General features: G+C 48.1%; 1 protein-coding gene across 6 annotated transcripts; it reads left to right on the forward strand.

Annotated features, from left to right (window-relative positions):
- On the forward strand, window positions 1-24786 carry LOC133473703 (gastrula zinc finger protein XlCGF57.1-like). Of its 6 annotated transcripts, XM_061765309.1 has the most exons (5): window positions 48-208; window positions 5849-5980; window positions 9646-10796; window positions 23837-23929; window positions 24389-24786. In XM_061765309.1, exons 2-5 carry the CDS (start codon window positions 5884-5886, stop codon window positions 24446-24448), a joined length of 1401 nt encoding a protein of 466 aa, XP_061621293.1. In that variant the 5' UTR covers window positions 48-208; window positions 5849-5883; the 3' UTR covers window positions 24449-24786. The 6 variants fall into 6 exon arrangements, with proteins under 6 accessions (XP_061621291.1, XP_061621292.1, XP_061621293.1 ...); XM_061765308.1 differs by lacking the exons at window positions 23837-23929; window positions 24389-24786 and adding an exon at window positions 5726-5767 and having other exon boundaries at window positions 7-139; window positions 9646-11760; XM_061765310.1 differs by lacking the exons at window positions 23837-23929; window positions 24389-24786 and adding an exon at window positions 11843-13082.
- Window positions 24787-24790: the final 4 nt, after the last annotated feature.

The following is a 24790-nucleotide window of genomic DNA, read 5'->3' on the forward strand; positions in this document are numbered from 1 at the left end:
GAAGAAGAACAAGCAGAAGAAGAAGAAGAAGAAGAACAAGCAGCAGAACAAGAAGAAGAAGAAGAACAACAAGCAGAAGAAGAACAAGAACAAGAAGAAAACGAAGAAGAAGAAAACGACGACGACGACGAACAAGAAGGTTCATTTTTTTCCCGTAACCACACGCACTTTCCCGAATTTGTACAGAACGTGCTGAATCCTCGTCGCAGTAAGTCCGTCAATACTTTGCTGAACGCCAACATAATTTGGTTTAAGTTCCTCGTCTGGTTGCAATCGTTTCGGTAGACGTTGAAGCTTCTCGGCCTAGCTTAGCTTAGCTTAGCATGCTAACAAAGAGACGCGTGAGCGTCAAGCGTTCATCTTTCTGCAGCCTCCTACCCGCCGACAAGGAGTGCGGACCACAATATCGGCAAGAACTCTATTCCCTCTTGTCAGCTTTGTTTGTCTGAGCTACTGAAATAGTAACCTTAGGACATTTTGTGACCGAAACCTTGACGCTTTGGTAGCAAAAAAAAAAATAATGCCTGAATGTTAGTCTTATTAGTTGAGTTGTGAGGTCTAAAAAGGCCCTTTTCAGATTTGTCAATGGCGGCGTCCGCCCAAAAAAACAAAAAAACAAGAAACTTTTCCTTCTCAATCTCGTTTCCTTCAAGCAACTGAAAGAAAGCTTTGAGGTGCATTTCTGAAGCGAACAGTACGTTTTTCCGATGAAGCGCTGGGACCCCACTTCTCTTCAACTCCTCTCTAGGCCTCCCTCGACCTTTGACCATAACATGTTCAACGCTCTTCTCTACGCCACACTCGCACAAACCTGGACCGTGTTTCGAATTGTCTACCCGCTGCCTTCACGCCGCCCAGCGTCTGCTGTATTTGATCGAAATGCCATCCAGTGCGACTTAAACCCCCAACCGCATGACCCTTTCTCCACCACCCCAATTGCTTTCTGTATCTTGGATAAACTCAATATTATTGCCTCCATCATCCGCAAACAACGTCTTTCCTATATCTCGGTCTATTTCTGCAATAATGACATGAATCATCATAGGAAACAACAACGGACTGGTAACACTGCCCTGCGGCGTCCCATTTTCCACCTTATAGGGGCTAGATAAAGTAGTAACCATTTTTACTTGAACCCTAAGAAATTAAATGTTCTTCCATTAATGACCATTTTATACAGTTTTATCACTCCTTTGGCTGTCCTCGAATTTGTTTCCGATCTACATTTTTGCATGGATTATAAAAAAATACATTTTGGATTGTCCATATCTCTGTATTTTGCCATTTTCCAATCAACGTTTTGCATTCCGTGAAATCTTCTTTGGCTTGAGCAGAAAGGTCGTCTCTCACCGCTTCCCATGTTCATTGTTTGCGCTGAAGATGATTTTCTGCTGCTCTAACTCTTATTTGTATTCTTTGTTTTTGTTTGTTCCCATTGTTCCGTGTGTAACACCTGCAATGAATGTTGTCTCTTCATAGCGATCATTTATTTTGCTGTTTCACAATTCTTCCCGCTGTCTCGCCCTCACTCTGCTTATTTAAAAACAAAAAAATCATAACCGGTGCTGTGTGAAGTTACATCCATCTATCCATCTTCGATCGCTTATCCGAGGCCGGGTCGCGGGGGCAGTAGCTTTAGCAGGGCCGCCCACTCTTCCCTTTCCCCAGCCACTTCATCCATCTCCCTCGATGCGGAGGAGCAGCGGCTCTACTCTGAGCTCCTCCCGGATGACCGAACTTCTCGCCCTCTCTCTAAGGGAGAGCCCGGACACCCTGCGGAGGAAACTCATTTCGGCCGCTTGTATCCGGGATCTCGTTCTTTCGCTCTCGTGACCACCGGTGAAGGTAGGAACGTAGATGGACCGGTAAATCGAGAGCGTCGCCTTTCGGCTTAGCTCCTTCTTTACCACAACGGATCGATACAAAGTCCGCATCGCTGCAGACGCCGCACCGATCCGCCTGTCGATCGCGCGTTCCGTTCTTACCTCACTCGTGAACAAGACCCCAAGATACTTGAACTCCTCCAATTAGGGCAGGATCTCATCCCCGACCCGGAGAGGGCACGCCACCCTTTTCCGACTGAGGACCACGGTCTCAGATTTGGAGGTGCTAATTCTCATCCCAGCCGCTTCACACGCTGCTGCGAACTGCTCCAATGAGAGTCGGAGGTCACGGCTTGATGAAGCCGACAGAACCAAATCATCTGCAAAAAGCAGAGATGCAATACTGAGGCCACCAAACCGGACCCCCTCTACGCCTCGGCTGCGCCTAGAAATTTTGTTCATAAAAGTTATGAACAGAATCGGTGACAAAGGGCAGCCTTGGCGGAGTCCAACCCACACCGGAAACGAGTCCGACTTACTGCCGGATATGCGGACCAAACTCTGACTCCGGTCGTACAGGGACCGAACAGCCCGTATCAGGGGGTTCTGTACCCCATACTCCCGAAGCACCCCCCACAGGACTCCCCGAGGGACACGTCCACAAAACACATGTAGACTGGTGGGGCGAACTCCCATGCACCCTCGAGGACCCTGCCGAGGGTGTAGAGCTGGTCCACTGTTCCACGGCCAGGACGAAAACCACACTGCTCCTCCTGAATCTGGGATTCAACTTTCCGAAGGACCCTCCTCTCCAGCACCCCTGTATAGACCTTACCAGAGAGGAGTGTGATCACCCTGTAGTTGGAACACACCCTCCGGTGCCCCTTCTTAAAAAGGGGGACCACCACCCCAGTCTGCCAATCCAGAGGCACTGTCCCCGATGTCCACGCGATGTTGCAGAGGCTTGTCAACCAGGACAGCCCCACAACATCCAGAGCCTTGAGGAACTCTGGGCGAATCTTATCCACCTGGAGCTTTTTAACCACCTCGGTGACCCTAACCCCAGAGAGAGGAGAGCCCGCATCAGAGAACCCAGACTCTGTTCCCTCATGGGAAGGCGTGTCGATGGAATTGAGGAGGTCTTCGAAGTATTCTCCCCACCGGCTCACAACGTCCCGAGTCGAGGTCAGCAGCGTCCCATCCCCACTATACACAGTGTTGGTGGTGCACTGCTTTCACCTCCTGAGACGCCGGATGGTGGACCAGAATTTCCTCGAAGCCGTCCGGAAGTCTTTCTCCATGGCCTCACCGAACTCCTCCCATGCCGAGTTTTTGCTTCAGCGACCACCAAAGTTGCATTCCGCTTGCCCGGCCGGTACCCATCAGCTGCCTCAGGAGTCCCACATGCCAAAAAGGCCCGATAGGACTCCTTCTTCACCGTTGGTATCCACCAACGGGTTCGGGGATTGCCGCCACGACAGGCACCGACCACGTTACGGCCACAGCTCCGGTCGGCCGCCTCAGCAATGGAGGCGCGGAACATGGTCCACTCGGACTCGATGTCCCCCGCCTCCCCCGGAACGTGAGCAAAGTTCTGCCGGAGGTGGGAGTTGAAACTCCTTCTGACAGGGGATTCCGCCAGACGTTCCCAGCAGACGTTTTTGGTTTTATTTTCTTTTTTCAAAATTATGGTTTTATTCTCTCTTAATAGTATACTTTGATTATCTATCCTGTATTATATTGTCTTGTAGATGTATTTTACTGCTTTTTTTACATCATGGCCAGGGGACTACAGATGAAAACTAGCATTCTGGCTAATTCTGGCTTTTTTAACCATGTGTACTTCATGTGTTTTATGAAATTGCATTGTCCCCTTTCAAAAATAAACTGATTTAATAATAATAATAAGACCCTCACAATACGTTTGGGCCTGCCACGTCGGACCGGCACCTTCCCCCACCATCGGAGCCAACTCACCACCAGGTGGTGATCAGTTGACAGCTCCGCCCCTCTCTTCACCCGAGTGTCCAAGACATGCGGCCGCAAGTCCGATGACACGACCACAAAGTCGATCATTGAACTGCGACCAAGGGTGTCCTGGTGCCAAGTGCACGTGTGGACACCCTTGTGCTTGAACATGGTGTTCCTTATGGACAATCCGTGACGAGCACAGAAGTCTGATAACAGAACACCGCTCGTGTTCTGATCGGGGGGGCCGTTTCTCCCAATCACGCCCTTCCAGGTCTCACTGTCAATTGCCCACGTGAGCATTGAAGTCCCCCAGCAGAACGATGGAGTCCCCAGCGGGAGTGCTCTCCAGCACCCCCTCCAAGGACGGGTGGGTACTCTGAACTGCTGTTTGGTGCATAGGCACAAACAACAGTCAGGATCCGTTCCCCCACCCGAAGGCGGAGGGAGGCTACCCTCTCGTCCACCGGGGTGAACCCCAACGTACAGGCGCCGAGCCGGGGAGCAATAAGTATACGCACACCTGCTCGGCGCCTCTCACCGTGGGCAACTTCCAGAGTGGAAGAGAATCCAACCCCTCTCGAGAGGACTGGTACCAGAGCCCAAGCCGTGCGTGGAGGCGAGTCCGACTATATCTAGTCGGAACTTCTCGACCTCACACACCAGCTTGGGCTCCTTCCCTGCCAAAGAGGTGACATTCCACGTCCCTAGAGTCAGCTTCTGTAGCCGGGGTTCGGATCGCCAAGGTCCCCCCGCCTTCGGCCACCGCCCAGCTCGCATTGCACCCGACCCCTATGGCCCCTCCCACAGGTGGTGAGCCCATGGGAAGGGGGACCCACGTTACCCTTTCGGGCTGTGCCCGGCCGGGCCCCATGGGTGCAGGCCCGGCCACCAGGTGCTCGCCTTCGAGGCCCACCTCCAGTCCTGGCTCCAGAGGGGGGCCCCGGTGACCCGCGTCCGGGCAAGGGAAACCTGTGTCCATAATTTGTCTTCTTCATAAGCGGTCTTTGAGCCGTGCTTTGTCTGGTCCCTCGCCTAGGACCTGTTTGCCATGGTTGACCCTGACCTGATACCTTCCTACTTCCTTCATCCTGCTCGCTTTTGCACCCTTTTCTCCTCATCTTTACAAATAATAGTAAATTCCCCTCCCTTAACAATCATGCCATTTGACTCATTGCTTTTAACGACCAAAGTCACTTTTAACAGGACCTTTTCTGCGAGTTCATTCTCGTCACTAAACCAAAGAATCACTTTAAAGTCTCTCTCCACCACCACATTTTCGATTTCCTACCTCATCGTTCCTTGAAGTCATCCTTTGCGGTTTCATACCTACTTGCCACAGTTGAGCCTACCTGCCAACTGACTCTTCGACTTGCTTTTTTTCCTCCCTCATGTCGTTGATCGATCCTCACATCCGACCACCCGGACCAGGCCCAGGTGTCACCCGTATTCCACCCCCCCGGGCTCTTCCGCTCGCTTTTGTCCAATATCGTTCACCAAAACCCTATTTTTGTATTTGAAAACAGCTCAGCAGCAGCCGCCTCTCTCCTCTTCAGACGCTCTTCCTCCTCAAACCGGTTTCACACCAAGACCAATCGTCAGAATTACTTAAAACTTAACAGAAAGCAAAAATAAAATAGTGAATCACGTCCATAAAATGATCGGTCGTGTCCAAATTCTATGAACGTGTGATGTTTGGACACCAAAATCGAGGAAGATTTTCATCTTTCATCAAACCACATAAAATCTCATCTCAATTGAACATTTCCAAAACGAAAATGCTTTGAGAGAATGCGATTTTGGCGGACCTCCGCTAAATCCCTGTCCGGACTCCGGCACAGCGAAACGGCAAGAAAATGGTGGCCGTTTTTGTGGATTTAGTAGCATACCTACAACGCGTAATTTAACGTTCTACTGTTTCCTCTCGTTGACAGGAAGCACGTCTACCACTTCGGCGCTTTGCCAACTTAACTAACGTACTGCTCCACCCACAATGTCCAAATCTTGACGTCGATACAATTGTTTCACATGCCCGATTTGCACCTGCTTTCCTCTAGAGCGGAAATTAACGTCTTGTGATCGTCGTGTGAAAATGTGTGCAAGAAGGATGGCGGAGTACGAGGAGGAGGAGCCACAACTCCCCGATGCTGCGTTCGCTCCGCAGCCTCAAATTGTGCGATGCACAGCAGGTTGGTTTAGCAAATACATTCTGATTTTACTGTACTTTTGTACTCTGCTGTAGATTTCAGGTATCTTTTTGTCCGATGATTTCCTTGACTCGAATTTCTTCCTTTTTTCAAGTGCAATCATCCACGCTTGCTTATGACATGCGTCAGCTAAATAAAATGTCTTAAGGTCGTGGCATATTGAGGCGTGTTTGACCTGCTGCTCATTCCGCGATACAGTACAGCAGCTGAAAGAAGTATTTAACACGCCACCCTTTTTCGCACTTACGATACTTCCGAAGGTGCTGTTGTCCTGAACGTTTCACCAGATGTTGGGAACAACCCGAGTAATCCGTACATACAAAGAAAATGGAACAAAATAAGATGACACAGGGGAAAAGGGATTGAACACATGCAAAAAGGCATGGAAAGCCAAGACACCTGTGGGTACGGAAAGTATTCAGACCCCCTAAAATCTTTCACTTTTTTTATATTGCAGCCATTTGCTAAAATCATTTAACTTCATCCCCCCCCACATTAATGTACACACACCACCCCGTAGTGACAGAAAAAAAACCAAGCGTTGACATTTTTGCATATTTATTTCAAAAAGAAAAACTGAAATATCACACAGCCGTAAGTATTCCGACCCTTTGCTCCGTATTTAGTAGAAGCACCCTTTTGAGCTAATACGACCACGAGTTTTTTGGGTCTTTTTCACCCCTGGATTTGGGGATCCTCTGCAATTCCTCCTTGCAGATCCTCTCCCGTTCTGTCAGGCTGGATGGTGAACATTGTTGGACAGCCATTTTCAGGTCTTTCCAGAGATGCTCAATTGGGTTTAAGTCAGGGCTCTGGCTGGACCATTCAAGAACAGTCACAGAGTTGTTCTGAAGCCATCCATCCATCCATTGTCTTCCACTTATCCGAGGTAGAGGTCGCGGGGGAAGCAGCCTCAGCAGGGAAGCCCAGACTTCCCTCTCCCCAACCACTTCCTCTAGCTCTTCTGAGGGGATCCCAGGCAAGCAGAGCCCACAGCTCGTGACCATAGGTGAGGGTAGGAACGGAGATGGACCGGTAAATCGAGAGCTTGGCCTTTCGGCCTAGCTCCTTCTTTACCACAACGGATCGATACAAAGTCCGCATCGCTGCAGACGCCGCACCGATCCGCCTGTCGATCTCCCGTTCCGTTCTTCCCTCACTCGTGAACAAGACCCCAAGATACTCGAACTCCTCCACTTGGGGCAGGATCTCATCCCCGACCCGGAGAGGGCACTCCACCCTTATCCGACTGAGGACCATGGTCTCAGATTTGGAGCTTCACACCCGGCTGAAGCCATTCCTTCGTTATTTTAGCTGTGTGCTGGGGTCGTTTTCTTGTTGGAAGGTGAACCTTCGACCCAGTCTGAGGTCCTGAGCACTCTGGAGAAGGTTTTCGTCCAGGATATCCCTGTACTTAGCGTCATTCATCTTCCCTTCTATTGCAACCGGTCGTCCTGTCCCTGCAGCTGAAAAACACCCCCACAGCATGTTGCTGCCACCGCCATGCTTCACTGTTGGCTCTGTATTGGACAGGTGATGACCGGTGCCTGCTTTTCTCCACACATACCGCTTAGAATGAAGACCAAAAAGTTCTGTCTTGGTCTCATAGGATCAGAAAATCTTATTTCTGATGGGCAAATGATACCGAGGCTTTGGAGCTTGTATAGCTCTTCCTGAAGCGGAGTGATTCGAAACGCCGTGTCGCAGCACCGATGACGTTTGAAGCTTCGAACGTCATTGCTGTTTCGCTTCGCACTTCATTCCTTCAAAATGTTTCGAAGCTTTTCATTGGCTCATGGCGTTTCAACGCATTCTGAGCCAATGACAGCTTGACGGATTTGAGTGGTTTGGCATCATACTCGCTATATAAGAAGCATCGTTATGCTTCAAAATGGAGTTGTGAGGAGAGAGAGATTTGGAGAGTGAGAGTATTTTGGCAAGTCAAGCATACAAGTCCTCAAATGACAAACCGTTATCTTGAAAGGTTTTCCTTAAGAGCACCACACACGCGCACAAAACAATGTTTCTGATCATTTGCAAAGTAGGAAGGATCTTTTAGTACAGTTTTTAAATCAAGCTCCAAGCTTTAAATATATTTAACATTTCATATAATTTGCATTTATTCTTTGGGTTAATCTGGAATGTGTTTTAGAGGATGGGGGAGAGCATCGATTTGGTATGAATGAAGAAAACACTTGAATGACCATACGGACTTCTGAACTTTTATTGCTGTCATGGGAAACTGCCTGTGCTTCAGGGTTGCTCTTTAGAGGTTGCTATGGCTTCAGTTGTCCACCAGATGTCACCGTCACTGAAGCTTTGACGCGTTTTCTGCCCAATTGCTAGGACAGCCTCAGTGCTTCATGAGGCTTCACTTGCCCACCACGAGTGTTTTTGAGGAAACTCCATGCGGGCTTTCACGCGTCTTGCACTGAGAAACCCCGACTGGTGGGGGGCTGCAGTGATGCTTGACGTTCTAGAACTTTCTCCCATCTCCCGACTGCAACTCTGGAGCTCAGCCACAGTGATCTTTGGGTTCTTCTTTACCTCTCTTCTCCCCCGATTGCTCAGTTTGGCCGGACGGCCAGCCCTAGGAAGGGTTCTGGTCATCCCAAACGTCTTCCATTTCCGGATTCTGGAGGCCACTGTGCTCTTAGGAACCTTAAATGCAGCAGCATTTATTTTTTTTAACCGGGGCCAGATCTGTGCCTTGCCGCAATTCTGTCTCTGAGCTCTTCAGGCATTTCGTTTGACCTCGTGATTCTCATTTGGTCTGACATGCACTGTGAGCGCTAAGGTTTTCTATAGACAGGGGTGTGGCTTTCCGAATCAAGTCCAGTCAGCATAATGAAACGCAGCTGGACTCCAATGAAGGTGTAGAACCATCTTAAAGGATCTGAATCCTTATGGCTGTGTGAAATTTCAGTTTTTCTTTTTTAATAAATCAGCAAAAATGTCAACAATTCTGTTTTTTTTCTGTCAATATGGGGTGCTGTGTGTACATTGAGGAAAAAAAGAATGTTTTTAACAAATGGCTGCAATATAACAGTGAAAAATGTAAGGGGGACTGAAAAACCTTCCGTACCCACTGTGTGTGTGTAATGTCATGGCTTTGGTTTGGATGGCGGCCTCTGGAATGTCTCACTAGTCTTTATTGATTATGTAACTCATGATCGTATGTATGAAATGATCCCAACAAAATGACCCACCTTCTGAAGTTCATCTAGATTTAAATACCATGAAATAAAAGCGGGAATTCAGAATTTTTGTCTCATATTCATCTTTTGATCTGAAACCCAAATGCCTCAAGTGTATAACAAAAACAAAGGAATTGACCTTTCCGTTCCAATACGTTTGGGGGGAGGGGGGGCTGTATATATTTGCCATTTAACAGAAAATTGGGAGTAGGCAAGCTTTTCCATGGGTAACCATGGATAGGATCAAATCCATCCCATCGTTGGTACTTTTTTAAAGCAATTTATTTGATTCTTTTTCACATTTTGTTGATATTGTTGAGTTGCCTATTTTTTATTTGCAATTACTATTAACTCATCTGGCTCTCCTGATAACCTCATCTAAATATCAATATACACAACATTGATGTCACAACATGATTGATTTCATCAAACCATGTGTTTGTCTTCCAGATATCAGTGATGATCTTCATTCTGAGCGGCAGAAACGAGAGCCCCCTCACATTAAAGAGGAAGTGGAGGACGAAGAGGTCCCCCACATCAAAGAGGACCCACAGCCCCCTTACATGAAAGAAGAAGAGGACGAAGAGCACACCCACATCAAACAGGAAGAGGAGGAGAACGAGGATATAGCCAAGTTTCCATCGACCGGTGTCCCTTTGAAGAGTGAAGATGAAGGTCAAAGTGAGGAGAGCAGAGGGGCGGAGCCTCCGTGCAGCAGCTCAAGTCAACACATGACAACCGAAGGTGATGGGGAAGACCACTGTGGAGGATCACAAGCAGACGGCCTCTTCGCTCCACTGTCAGATAGTGACGACACGTCACGCTCTTTTGACGATGATGATGACGAACAGTCTGAAGTCGATATGACATGTCACACTGACAACAAACAATGGAAATGTTCTCAGTGTGGGAAAACTTTTGCTTTTAAGAGCAATTTGAAACAGCACATGAGAATACACACTGGAGAAAAACCTTTTGCCTGCCCAGATTGTGGCCAAATATTTTCTCGGAAGGGAGACTTAAAAATACACACAAGAACCCACACCGGTGAGAAACCTTTTCCCTGCGACGTTTGTGGTAAAAGATTCACACGGAAGAGACACTTAAAAACACACACAATAACCCACACTGGTGAAAAACCTTTTGCCTGCTCAGTTTGTGGTAAAAGATTCTCTGAAAAAGGAAATTTAAAAAAGCACACAAGAACGCACACTGGAGATAAACCTTTTGCCTGTTCAGTTTGTAGCCAAAGATTCTCGCAGAAGGGGAACTTAAAAACTCACACAAAAACACACACTGGGGAGAAACCATTTGTCTGCTCAGTTTGCGGTAAAAGATTCTCTGAAAAGGGAAGCTTAAAAATACACACGAGAACCCACACTGGAGACAAACCTTTTGCCTGCTCAGTTTGTGGTCAAAGATTCTCTGTCAAGGGAAGCTTAAAAATACACACAAGAACACACACTGGAGAGAAACCGGTTGCCTGCTCAGTTTGTGGGAAAAGATTTGCTGAGAAGGGAAGCTTAAAAATCCACACAAGAAGCCACACTGGCGATAAACCTTTTGCCTGCTCAGTTTGCGGTCAAAGATTCACTCAGAAGGTAAGCTTAACAATACACACAAGAACCCACACAGGTGATAAACCTTTTGCCTGCTCAGTTTGTAGTCAAAGATTCTCTGTAAAGGGAAGCTTAAAAAGACACACAGCGACACACACTGGGGAGAAACCTTTTTCCTGCTCAGTTTGTGCCCAAAGATTCAATCAGAAGGGAGACTTAAAAATACACACAAGAACACACACTGGCGATAAACCTTTTTGCTGCGACGTTTGTGGTCAAAGATTCACTCGGAAAGGACACTTGAAAAGACACACAAGAACGCACACTGGAGAGAAACCTTTCGCTTGCTCGGTTTGTGGTCAAAGATTCTCCGTAAAGGGAAGCTTAAAAAGACACACAAGAACGCACACTGGAAAGAACCATTTGCCTGTGCCGTTTGTGGACAAAGATTCTCTTCTCAGAATGGGGCTAAAACACACGCGCGTTCTGGTGAGAATCGCGGTGATCAAGAAGCTTGCAAATTAGTTTCGCTCACGGCATGTTTGTTCGATCAGCTTTCGTTCACGGGTGTAGGGTGAGGCCATGGCTTCTTATGCCTACGCTGATCTTAAAAAACAGTTAAGCCCAAAAAAACAACAACAAATCCTTCAAAGCATAAACACCAATTTCGACACGACAGATTGAAATTCAATTCGTCATGTAAAACAAAATACCAGCTTTGTACAAATGTGTCCCAGAAGTCAAATGAACACAAAAGGTCCAATACTTATGCAGTTTCCAATGTTTCTACCTGCATCCTGTATTTTTTTCAGTCCCTAAGTTTGAAACGCAAGCGAACCGCACATTTTCAGGTCATTGTCGTCGGCATCCCACAAAGTCCCAGCTAAAATAGAGACCCATCTTTGTTTTGTACTGGTTCTTGTCGAAGAACAGCAGTTCCCTGTCGATCATCACAACTCTGTCTGATTTCAAACCACTCTTGAATAAAGGAAGTTTTGTATTTTCATCCGCTTATACGACATCCTTGTAATATTTCCATAAGTATACCATAATCAAGAGTGTCAAATTCTTTTTTTTTTTTTTTTCAGATCTATGACAATGCCAACGGCAAATTCGGTATTGTACATGCTACTCCCTCCATAAATTCCCTGCCTGGCTGCCGTTGAGGTGGTCCTTATTGCTCTGAAGGCATTGATTTTCCCACAGAAGTTTGTATCTCAAAAAATGTTCCTCAAACAAAATTCAAACTGTGGAGGTATAGATATTGCTCTATAGTTGGGAAACTTATGCTTTTTTTTTTTTTCAGGGGAAAAAAAATAGCAGCTTGAAAAGATATTACAGATTTATGAATGGTTGTACTATGTTATCTACAATAACTTTTATTTATACCATGTCAATATCTAAACTGTATTTATTTTTTTTATTTTGAAGAGTTTGAAATCGATATTCCTGGGCTGAGGAATTTCTTTTGCTCGGTCACAACCAATTATCTCATTCAACTCATGAGCTACATCTCAATTTTGATCCTTTATCAAATGTTCAGGGCATTTTTCTTTTTTGGGAAACCATTTTTATATACTATTTTAATACTCTCCAGATTTCTTGTGATAGAATGTTCTTTCTTACTAGTTCATATAACATTGGGTCATTTTACGTTTTGTACTGCATTTGAACATATTTTGTCCTTTTCGTTTTCTTTTTGCATGCATCATCTGTCATTTTTGTAATCCATGGCTTTTTTACAACACTGCTCTGTTTCCCGTGAGCTTTTTTTTAACGGGCACTGTTTTTCAGGAGCGCATTATGCCTCGATCAAATGACAGAATTGTAGCCCCTATATTAGCCCGATTAGCTATTGTGGGTTATTATTTCTATGGGTTGAAATAAGTATTTAACACGTCATCATATTTCTCACTATATATACTTTATACCAAGCTGCTATTGACCTGAAAATGTCACCAGAACATTTTCGGGAACATCCCAAGTAATGTATACATACAAAGAAAGCACAGGAAATAAGCTCAGCAATTAAGTTGTGTGCAAAATGTGAAATGACACAGGGGAAAAAGTATAACAGAGTTGCAAAAAGGCCTGGAAAGCCAAGACAACACCGAAAATCTGTCAATAATCAAACCGCAATCCAGCCTCTTGAATATCAGCTGGTTCAGTCCTAATTGATGGCCTACAAAAAGGTCTCATGGCCCGGGGCTGCTCCTTGGGTACTCCCACCACCCCATTATCGTTCCCTTGTCGGGTGCCCGTATCCGCCCTCCTTTCCAACAGAAAAGGGACACTCTCCCGCCCCGGGCTGGGCCCTGCAGGCCTCCTGGGGTGGAGGGGGTCGGGCCGTGTGGGGTGGGATGGTTGGCTGGGGGGGTGGCATCGGGTCCCTGCGGCCCCTGCTGGGTGGCCGGTTGTCGGGGCGCCTCGGTGGGGCCGGCGGACCGCCCTGGGTCCCCCGGCGTGGGACGTGTCCCGTCCGCCGAGCTGCTCTCAGGTGGACCCCTGGGCCTGATCCCGCCCCTCGATTGATTGGGTGGGGTCCTCAGACGCGGCGGTGCGGCCACAGCAATGACAGGACACTTCTGTCAGTCTTTGTGCATGTAAAATTGTATCGACGCACTTGCATGTATCCGCAGGCACACACCCCTTACTGCAACAAATAACTTAAGAATATGCAAATCGCTTGTGTATCCCCTCACTTATCCTCTCGTCCTGTACACTTTTAGAATTGACATAATTAATGGCACCACACTTCAGTTGTACAGCCGGGTTCACGACCCTTGTCCTTCATGCTCCTTGTCCTGTTCTATCTTGTCCTGTCCTTTCCTCACTGGGTGTAGCAGTGCAGCCCCACGCAGCACTCATATTTAACGTTTCATTGTTGTAGATAATGGAATGATTGACTTCTCTCATCCTGTTCACAATTAGTGCTTTGTCTTTTGTCTTTTGTCTTTGTTTCTCTCTCTCCCTTCTAGAAACTTTGTTCTGTTCGACTGATCGAGTCTGATTCTCAATAAACCTCAATTATCATACCACAGCGGAAGCTTAAATACTCCACTGTGACACCGCAAAACTGTTTCGGCATAAAAGGGATACAGATTTTCCATTCTGCTTGACCTAACAGCCGAACAGGACAAAAAAAAAAAAGACATCTCACGATGGGTAAGAGCAGAGAGCTGTCTCAAGACCATTGCAAACTATTTTTTGCAAATCATCTCAATGGCATTGGTTACAGGCACATATCTAAGATTCTCAATGTTCCAGTGAGCACGGTTGAGGCCATAATACGTAAGTGGAAAGCCAATCGTGCCACCATAAATTTGCCTCGATCAGGTGCTCCTCGCGAGGTTTCTGACAGAGGAGTGCAAAGAATATCAGAAGAGTTGTTCAAGAGCCAAGGACCACCTGTGGAGAGCTTCAAAAAGACCTGGAATTCGCAGGTACTGTTGTCACAAGGAAAACTGTGAGTGATGTTGTCCGCCGCCCATGGCCTGTATCCACGCTCACCACGCAAGACACAATTGCTGGAGGGAAAAAAAAGCACGTCAAAGCTCATTTCAAGTTTGCTGAACAACATTTGGACCAGCCAGTTAAAGACCGGGAGAATATAGTCTGGTCGGATGAGAGCAAAATTGGCCGGGGGACACCCTGAGCTGGTTGCCAGCCAATCGCAGGGCACAGAAACGAACGACCATTTGCACTCACATTCCCACCTACGGGCAATTTAGAGTGTCCAGTTCATGCATGTTTTTGGGATGTGGGAGGAAACCGGAGTGCCCCGAGAAAAGCCACGCAGGCACGGGCCGGGGATTGAACCCGGGTCCTCAGAACTGTGAGGCTGGGGCTCTAACCAGTCGGCCAACGTGCGGCCTCTTGAAATTGTCATTGCAAACAAAATCCTTTTGTACAAAGGATTCAATAAAACCAGTTGGTATGTTTACTACTGTCATTTCACATGATTACACACAACTTAATTTCTGATCTTATTCTATATATTTATTCTATATTTGAATTTCTACACTTGAACAATTGCATTCAAAAACTGAATTTGAAAAACAATTAGATTTTGTATTGTTTCATTTGAAACATTGCATTTCAAAAATGAATCTGAATAGGATCATTTGAAATTGAATTTATGAGTTTGAACCTTGTTGGAGAGTTGGCGCTGTTACCCTAACCACCTCAATAAATTATTCCTACACAAACCAATGCATGTTCGTTTTACTCTGAGAAAAGGTAACCAATAAAGAAACTCGCACCGGTTGCACCTTCCCATGGGCTCACCACCTGTGGGAGGGGCCATCGGGGTCGGGTGCAGTGTGCGCTGGGCGGTGGCCGAAGGCTGGGACCTTGGCGATCCGATCCCCGGATCCGATCCTACAGAAGCTGGCTCTAGGGACGTGGAATGTCACCTGTCTGGCAGGGAAGGAGCCCGAGCTGGTGTGTGCGGTCGAGAAGTTCCGACTAGATATAGTCTCTGGTACCAGTCCCCTCGAGAGCGGTTGGACTCTCTTCCACTGAGGAGTTGCCCACGGTGAGAGGCGCCGAGCGTACGTTGGGGTTCTCCCCGGTGGACGAGAGGGTAGCCTCCCTCCGCCTTCGAGTGGGGGGACGGGTCCTGACTGTTGTTTGTGCCTATGCACCAAACAGCAGTTCAGAGTACCCACCTTTTTTGGAGTCCTTGGAGGGGGTGCTGGAGAGCGCTCCCGCTGGGGACTCCATCGTTCTGCTGGGGGACTTCAATGCTCACGTGGGCAAGGAGAGTGAGACCTGGAAGGGCGTGATTGGGAGGAACGCCCCCGATCAGAACCCGACCGGTGTTATGTTATTGGACTTCTTAAACACCTAACCTATAATTCCATTACCACAAGCTGGCAATTTTTGGACTTGAGTTCGTTGTCACATTTGTGTGGGGCCAATTATGTATTACTCGTGCACTCACTGTAGTCGTCTTGCATCTGCTCCATTGCACACTGTTTGAGGAGTATCTGTAACATTTGCACAACCATTGTCCCAGATTATCGCACTACTCGTCACTTTAAACCGCATACACTCCTTGAAGTCTCGGCGCCCTTTGCACAATGGTCATTGCACCGGACTATTGCGATATTAGTCATTGGAACTGCTCTCAGTGCTAGAGGACTCTGCATCTTTTTGCACAATTGTTTTTTGTCAATGTCTTTCTGTCTCCAAAGTGTTCTGTCAATTGACCGTCTGTTGTCGTACTAGAGCGGCTCCAACTACCGGAGACAAATTCCTTGTGTGTTTTGGACATACTTGGCAAATACAGATGATTCTGATTCTGATTCTGTGCTCACCACGGATTGTCCATAAGGAACACCATGTTCAAGCATAAGGGTGTCCACACGTGCACTTGGCACCAGGACACCCTAGGTCGCAGTTCGATGATCGAGTTTGTCGTCGTGTCATCGGACTTGCGGTCGCATGTCTTGGACACTCGGGTGAAGAGAGGGGCGGAGCTGTCAATTGATCACCACTTGGTGGTGAGTTGGCTCCGATGGTGGGGGAAGATGCCGGTCCGATGTGGCAGGCCCAAACGTATTGTGATGGTCTGCTGGGAACGTCTGGCGGAATCACCTGTCAGAAGGAGTTTCAACTCCCACCTCCGACAGAACTTTGCTCATGTTCCGGGGGAGGCGAGGGACATCGAGTCCGAGTGGACCATGTTCCGCGCCTCCATTGCTGAGGCGGCCGACCGGAGCTGTGGATGTAAGCTGGTCGGTGCCTGTCGTGGCGGCAATCCCCGAACCCGTTGGTGGATACCAACGGTGAGGGATGCCGTCAAGCTGAAGAAGGAGTCCTATCGGGCCTTTTTGGCCTGTGGGACTCCTGAGGCAGCTGATGGGTACCGGCTGGCCAAGCGGAATGCAGCTCTGGTGGTCGCTGACGCAAAAACTCGGGCATGGAAGGAGTTCGGTGAGGCCATGGAGAAAGACTTCCGGACGGCTTTGAGGAAATTCTGGTCCACCGTCCGGCGTCTCAGGAGGTGAAAGCAGTGCACCACCAACACTGTGTATAGTGGGGATGGGGCGCTAGTGACCTCGACTCGGGACGTTGTGAACCGGTGGGGAGAATACTTTGAAGACCTTCTCAACTCCACCGACACGCCTTTCCATGAGGACGTGTGTGTTCTCTGAGGCGGGCTTTGCGATCTCTGGGTTTGAGGTCACCGAGGTGGTTTAAAAGCTCCTCGGTGGCAAGTTCCTAAAGGCTCTGGATGTTGTGGGGCTGTCCTGGTTGACACGCCTCTGCAACATCGGGTGGACATCGGGGACAGTGCCTCTGGATTGGCACACTGGGGTGGTGGTCCCCCTTTTTAAGAAGGGGCACCGGAGGGTGTGTTCCAACTACAGGGGGATCACACTCCTCAGCCTCCCTGGTAAGGTCTATTCAGGGATGGAGGAGGGTCCGTCGGGAAGTCGAATCTCAGATTCAGGAGGAGCAGTGTGGTTTCCGTCCTGGCCGTGGACCAGCTCTACGCCCTCTGGAGGGTCCTCGAGGGTGCATGGGAGTTCACCCAACCAGTCTACATGTGTTTTGTGGACTTGGAGAAGGCGTTCGACCGTGTCCCTCGGGGAGTCATGTAGGGGTGCTTCGGGAGTATGGGGTACCGAACCCCCTGATACTGGCTGTTCGGTCCCTGTACGAGTCAGAGTTTGGTCCGCATATCCGGGAGTAAGTCGGACTCGTTTCCGGTGAGGGTTGGACTCCGCCAAGGCTGCCCTTTGTCCCCGATTCTGTTCACAACTTTTATGGACAGAATTTCAAGGTGTAGAGGGGGTCCGGTTCGGTGGCCTCAGTATTGCATCTCTGCTTTTTGCAGATGATGTGGTTCTGTTGGGTTCATCAAGCCGTGACCTCCAACTCTCATTGGAGCAGTTTGCAGCAGAGTGTGAAGCGGCTGGGATGAGAATTAGCACCTCCAAATCTGAGACCATGGTCCTCAGTCGGAAAAGGGTGGCGTGCCCTCTCCAGGTCGGGGATGAGATCCTGCCCCACGTGGAGGAGTTCAAGTATCTTGGGGTCTTGTTCACGAGTGAGGGAAGAACGGAACGGGAGATCGACAGGCGGATCGGTGCGGCGTCTGCAGCGATGCGGACTTTGTATCGGTCCGTTGTGGTAAAGAAGGAGCTAAGCCGAAAGGCCAAGCTCTCGATTTACCGGTGGATCTACGTTCCTACCCTCACCTATGGTCATGAGCTGTGGGTCGTGACTGAAAGAACAAGATCCCGGATACAAGCGGCCGAAATGAGTTTCCTCCGCAGGTTGTCCGGGCTCTCCCTTAGAGATAGGGTGAGAAGCTCGGTCATCCGGGAGGATCTCAGAGTAGAGCCGCTGCTCCTCCGCATCGAGAGCAGCCAGATGAGGTGGCTGGGGCATCTGATTCGGATGCCTCCCGGACGCCTCCCCGGTGAGGTGTTCCGCGCACGTCCCACCGGGAGGAGACCCCGGGGACGACCCAGGACAGGAGCAGTAAAAGGATACCAGCACTAATGTGGTTATGCCGATACTTTACAAAAAAAAATTGACAATGATGTCCTCCAGCAATTTAGAGCAGTTTGAAATGCCTCATAGAACAATATTCTGCTGCAGTGACCTCAAGACATTTATGCAGTTAAAAGTGACTAGTAGTGCCGATACTTTTCAATCACGAGTGGCCGGTCTTCATCGTGAACAGATATGCAAGTTGTGCAGAGTGGCGAGACGACTACAGCGAGCGCACGAATAATGTGTCATTGGCCCGACAGAGATGGCACGACATTGGCTACGGTCCGTGGACCACATCCGGCCCACCAAAGATTGGTACAGAATCGCTCAAATCGTATTTGACCTTGTCCTGTAATGCCGAGCGGTTCCACCAGGTAGCGCAGTTGGTAGAGTGAAACATTGACTTGACTTTTACTTTCTGCCACTGCTCTCTGGACCCTTCTTCGACCATGAGTGGGCCAAAGAAAAGAAAAGTCAACAGTGCGTGCTGAGTGTTTCATAGAGAATGGACTACAAAATACTTTTTCACTGAAGTCTGGTCAAAGGCTGTATGTCTAATTTGTTAAGAAACCATTGCGGTTTTCGAGGAATATAACATCGGCTGTCACTTTTCTACCGAGCATGCGGACAACCAACTGATGGCTACAGCTTAGCGGTTAAAATCAAGATTGCAGGCTCTGACAAACTGCCATCCCAGATTCAGTCACACAAGACCCTGAAACAGCACCACAGGAGCTGATGATGGAACTGATTGATCTCCAATGTGATACTGTGTTAAAAGAGAAGTTCAACTCTCAAACTGGATGAGTTTTATGCTTCATGAAGCGCAGACAAATTTCCCCAAATCCGGAAGATGGCACAGAGAATGCTGGTGGTGTTTGGCTCTACATATGTGTGTGAACAGACTTTTAGTGAGTGTGATGTGCACCAACAAAACATCCTACAGATCCCAGCTAAGTGATCCCAGCTAACACCTCAGATGTGTCCTGAGAATCGCCACAACAAAATTAACACCAGACTTTGAAAAAAGGTGATCAACAAAACAACGGTGTTCCCATTCAAAGTAAATCTAAGTATGAACACTACAATGCCTTTTTTGGGTTTGTTTATTTTTTCTATGTAAGCATAAGGTCCTGGCTTGGAGTACGGGGATGACGGTGTTGAACGCAGAGCTGAAGTCCATGAACAGGAACGTCGCGTAGGTCCCCGCGCCATCGAGGTGTTCTCGGATGAAGTGCAGTCCCATGTTGACTGCGTCATCCACAGACCTGTTTGCTCGGTATGCCAACTGAAGGAGGTCCAGCAGGGGACCTGTGACACTCGTCAGACAGTCCAGCATGAGGCTTTCAAAGGACTTCATGAGCACAGATGTCAGTGTGGGGTGTGAAAGTGTCCTTTTAAAATCTCCAGTAGAAGGTGTTCAAGTCACCAGCCAGTCCCTTATTGCTCTAAGCTTGGGGGGATGGTCGCTTGTAATTGGTAAGCGATTGTAATGCACGCCAGACTGATTTAGAGTCATTAGCGGTAAACTGTGTTTCTACCTGTACTGCATAATTTCTCTTTGCGATGCTAATTTCTTTAGTCAGCTGGTTTCTATACAGGCTTCTCTGCCCACTTCGATAGCCGTCCTCTTTAGCCTGGCCAAGTTGCTTAACCATGGCTTGTTGTTTGGTTTTTATTGAATGTGCAAAATGACTTTGTTGGCACACAAACCTCTTCACAGAAACTGATATCGGATGTAACGGTGTCCGTATATTCATCCAGGCTGCCAGTTGAAGTTTCAAAGACACTCCAGTCTGTGCAGTCTAAACAGTTTTGAAGCTCTATCTTTGCTTCATTGCTCCACTTCTTCACTGTTTTCACCGTAGGCTTCGCACATTTAAGTTTTTTTCCTGTATGTTGGTATTAAGTGAATTAAGCCAATGCCGAAGCCAAGTTCAGCTGGCACCGCCCTGCGAATTCCACCCAGGGAAATATCCATCCATCCATTGTCTGAGCCGCTTCTCCTCACTGGGGTCGCGGGCGTGCCGGAGCCTATCCCAGCTAACACCGGGCAGGAGGCGGGGTACACACCCGGAACTGGTTGCCAGCCAATCGCAGGGCACATACAAACAAACAACCATTCGCACTCCCCTTCACAATTTAGAGTCTTCAATGAACCTTCAATGAACATGCATGTTTTTGGGATGTGGGAGGAAACCGGAGTGCCCGGAGAAAACCCACGCAGGCACAGGGAGAACATGCCAACTCCCCCAGGGAAATAGTTGGATATAAAATTACCTTAAGGCACACAGATACGTTTACTCATTGACAAGTTGAAAAAGACGGACTTTATTACACCAAAATGTACGAAATGACTGCTAAGAATACAATTTATGCAGATAAACTGGGGTAAGGCTTACCGGGGTGCAGGCGCTCGTGGTGATTTGAGCATCGCCAATCAAAAAGAACTGGAAAATACCCAGGTTCACCTGGCAATCACACTCGCACCGTGAAAATACCCAGATCCCAAGCAATTCTGTTTTTTTCTCTCAATATGGGCTGCTGTGTGTACATTAACGTTGATTCAATGATTTTAGCAAATGGCTGCGCTATAAAGCGAGCAGTTATCTATGCTGCCACACAAATATGAATTTGAACTGACCCCAGAGGGGAGTCCCGGGCGAGCTTGAGCAGGCTGACGGGAAATGCAGGGTGGACCCGCATTAACCTTGGGAGCCTAAGCTTCATGGTGACAGGGTTGATGACCTTTGTGATGGGGAAGGGCCCAACAAACCTGGGAGCGAGCTTCCTGGACTCCACCCGGAGTGGAATATGCTTGGTGGAGACCCACTTTGTAGTTCGGCGCCGGTGTCCTCCTACGGTCAGCTGCGGTTTTGTAGGACCGGCCTTGGCGTAGCAGCATCAAAGGCGGTGGAGATGAGAGGAAGAGGGTACCTGTTTTTCACCGTTATGTCGTTGAGACCCCGGTAATCGATACAGGGTCGCAGAGTCTTGTCCTTCTCGTCCACAAAGAAAAATCCGGCTCCCGCAGGGGATGAAGAGGGGCGAATGATCCCGGCTGCCAGTGATTCTTCCACAAACTCATAGCCTAGTGTTCCGGCCCTGAAAGAGAGAACAACCTTCCCCGCGGAGGTGTGGTTCCAGGCAGCAAGTCAACTGGACAGTCATAAAGTCTGTGGGGTGGGAGGGATTTGGCTCTGGACTTGTAAAAAACGTCTTGAATGTCCTGGTAACAGGTGGGCACTTGAGATAAGTCAGGATCCCCAGATGGGGTCTTTGGAATTTCATTAGAAACATATGCCTGAACATTACATGGAGGCTTGAAACAGTTCTGGGTGCAATTGCTGCCCCATGACATAACCTGCCCAGAGGACCAGTCAATGTGGGGGTTATGTAATGTCAACCACGGGGTCCCTAAAATAAGGGTTAGGGTTCATAGCGTCAAAAACATGAAAACTAATGCGTTCCAAGTGAGAATCAGGAAATGTCAATGTGAGTGTTTGGGTGCGGTGAGCGATCTTGCCCATAAAACCGCCGTCTGCAGCATAGGTGTTGCGGTGGCGTTTTACTTGAAAGGTTCTAAGGTGCATACGTCTAACGAGGAGGGAGTTGAGTAAATTTGCGTCAATCAATACAGATGTATGAATCTCTCGATCTGGAGAGCATAGTGTCACTTTAGGAAGAACCCGGGTAGGGTTTTCCTTCATGAAATTTAGACTCCCCGCTCTCGTACCCTTGTTACCGGCACCGGCAACCTTGACGTGACAGTTGTTCACGGAATGACCCAACTGACCTGACCGCAGTAGAAGCACCGCCCTTCCCTCAGCCGGCGTTGACGCTCCTCAGGGGAGAGACGGAACCTGCCCGGTCGCATGGATTCATCCGTGGTGACGCGAGCCAGTGGATTGAGACCGGCATGGTGACTGCTTCACAAGGAAACGATGGTACAGTGGCTGCATCGGGTGCTGTGCCAGCTGGTTCCTTCTTCTGAACCATATTTAGTAGAACTTCAAACTGTGTCCCTTTAGATGAAGGTGGAGGGCAGCAAGCTGCTCATCCTGCTTCGATATGCGTTGACCCTGCGCTTGAAGACCCGGTGCTTTGCGCACCGGGTCTAAGTCTGCTGGGTCCATGTTATGGCCAGTTCGTTCTGTCGTGAACGGAACAGAGGACAGGACCCAAAATGCACGACTCCAATACAGATGGACGCTTTCCAAAAAGAGAGGTTTGATAAACGAGCAGAGGTCGGTACACAGGCAGGCAATCCGAAAAGGCAACGCTATCCCAAAAACGTGAGGCAAAGAGGCAAGGTCGATCATCGGAACAGGGTCGAGTCTTACTATGAGTCGGTGACGTGGAAACAAGGAACGCTGGAACCTGACAACAAGCTACAACGAACTGTCGACCAGAAAGAATGAGACAGGAGGTTAAATGCACGGGGTAAATTAGGGTACACCCATGACAAACATCTTTGTCATCTGACCTTTAAATAGATATGGCTAGAAACGAAGCACTGTGAGCGTTTCATGAGGTCAATCTTTAAGATATAGTGTTAAGAAGGATGTGCAGCAGGTTAGGGTGATTAAGGATAGAGATGGAAATATGTTGACTGGTGCCAGCAGTGTGCTGACAGATGGAAAGAATATTTTGAGGAGTTGATGAATGAGGAAAATGAGAGAGAAGGAAGAGTAGGAGATGCAAGTGTGAGAGTACCACAGATGCATTATTTGCCTTGAGGATGTGGATGGAAAAGTACAGAGAAGGTCAGAAGGAGCTACATTGTGTCTTTGTGGATCGAGAGAAAGCCTATGACAGAGTACCCAGAGAGGAACTTTGGTACTGCATGCGGAAGTCTGGCGTGGCAGAGAAGTATGTTAGAATAACACAGGACATGTACGAGGGCAGCAGGACAGCGGTGAGGTGTGACAGAGGAGTTTAAGGCGGAGGTGGGACTGCATCAGGGATCAGCCCTGAGCCCCTTCCCGTTTGCAGTGGTGATGAATAGGCTGACAGATGAGGTTAGACTGGAATCCCCGTGGACCATGATGTTCTGCAGTGAAAGCAGGGAGCAGCTGGAGGAACAGTTCGAAAGATGGAGGCATGCACTGGAAAGCGGAGGAATGAAGATTGGCCGCAGTAAGACAGAATCTATGTGCATGAATGAGAGGGGTGGTGGGGGGAGAGTGAGGCTACAGGGAGAAGAGATGGCAAGGGTGGAGGACTTGAGATACTTGGGGTCGACCGTCCAGAGCAATGGGGAGTGAAGAAACGGGTCCAAGCGGGTTGGAACGGGTGGAGGAAGGTGGCAGGTGTGCTATGTGACAGAAGAGTCTCTGCTAGGATGGAGGGCAAAGTGTAGAAGACAGTGGTGAGGTTACCGGCCATGATGGACGGAGTAGAGACAACAGGAAGCAGAGCTGGAGGTGGCGGAAGTGAAGACGTTGAGGTTCGCTCTCGGAGTGACTGGGTCGGATCAAATGAGAAATGAAAAAAGTATTTTTCTCCACTTCACACTGCAGCAATATGGTTGATTTGTATCCTAATTGTTTACTTGTTATCATTGACAGGAAGTGAATGACGCAGCGGTGGGGCTGTTCATTGCTGGTCGTCTGCTGACCGGGAACCCCGAAGAGTCCCACATGCGCTGGACATATTTCAAAGTTCGTGCATCATCCATTTGAAAATGCATTTGTTATACTTGGAAATCATTGTTTCGATATTTGAGCTATCATAAAAGCAAAAAAAACCAATTTGCATCAAAGTGAAAGTTTTGCTTAAAATGCAGTTTGACAAAAGCTCCTTCTCTGTTTTTTCTTGGGAACGGGTCTTTTTCAAGAAACTTGCCAATGTTTAGCTGCTGTCTACTAAACGGCAGTAAAAGCTAGAAACGTACTGTTATTTTCCTGAAGAAAGAAGGAGGTTCCATGTTTCTTTGGGCTATAGAACACCCATTTTCTGTCGGCCTTCAAAAACCTGTCAAAATTGGCTGGCACCCGGCGCTCCCAATTTCTGAAAAACGGCCGGCATTAAATGACAAACTATGATGGCGATTTGTTTTCATGTTATTGTAATGAATCGATGAAAACATTTGTATTTTACAAAAATGTTACTGTTCACAGAAATCTGCGATTGGTCGGCAACCGGTTCAGGGTGTGCCCCGCCTCCCCGCCCGACGATAGCTGGGATGGGCTCCGGCACGCCCGCGACCCAAGTTTGATTTTACTTGGTAAGACAAATGTTTATACTAAATCATATTTTCTGTGTTTTTAGGATCTTATTGTAATGATTGCATGTACAGTACGTATTCGCGGCAACATTATTTCCAAACAAACACCAATTTCATCAACAAAACAAGGTTGATTAAAGTTCATTCCAAGTCTGTTGGCGTCATTGATGGCCTGCTATGACAAGTACAAAGTAGGAATATTCTCTTTGGTGCGAATTATTTATTGTCTTTGTTGACTATGCTTGTCTTGCTTCATTGTCACTGTAACAATCTTCATAAACTACACAAAGCTTTT

The sequence above is a fragment of the Phyllopteryx taeniolatus genome, unplaced genomic scaffold (assembly GCF_024500385.1).
Source record: "Phyllopteryx taeniolatus isolate TA_2022b unplaced genomic scaffold, UOR_Ptae_1.2 contig_36, whole genome shotgun sequence".
In the NCBI taxonomy this organism is placed as follows: Eukaryota; Metazoa; Chordata; class Actinopteri; order Syngnathiformes; family Syngnathidae; genus Phyllopteryx; species Phyllopteryx taeniolatus.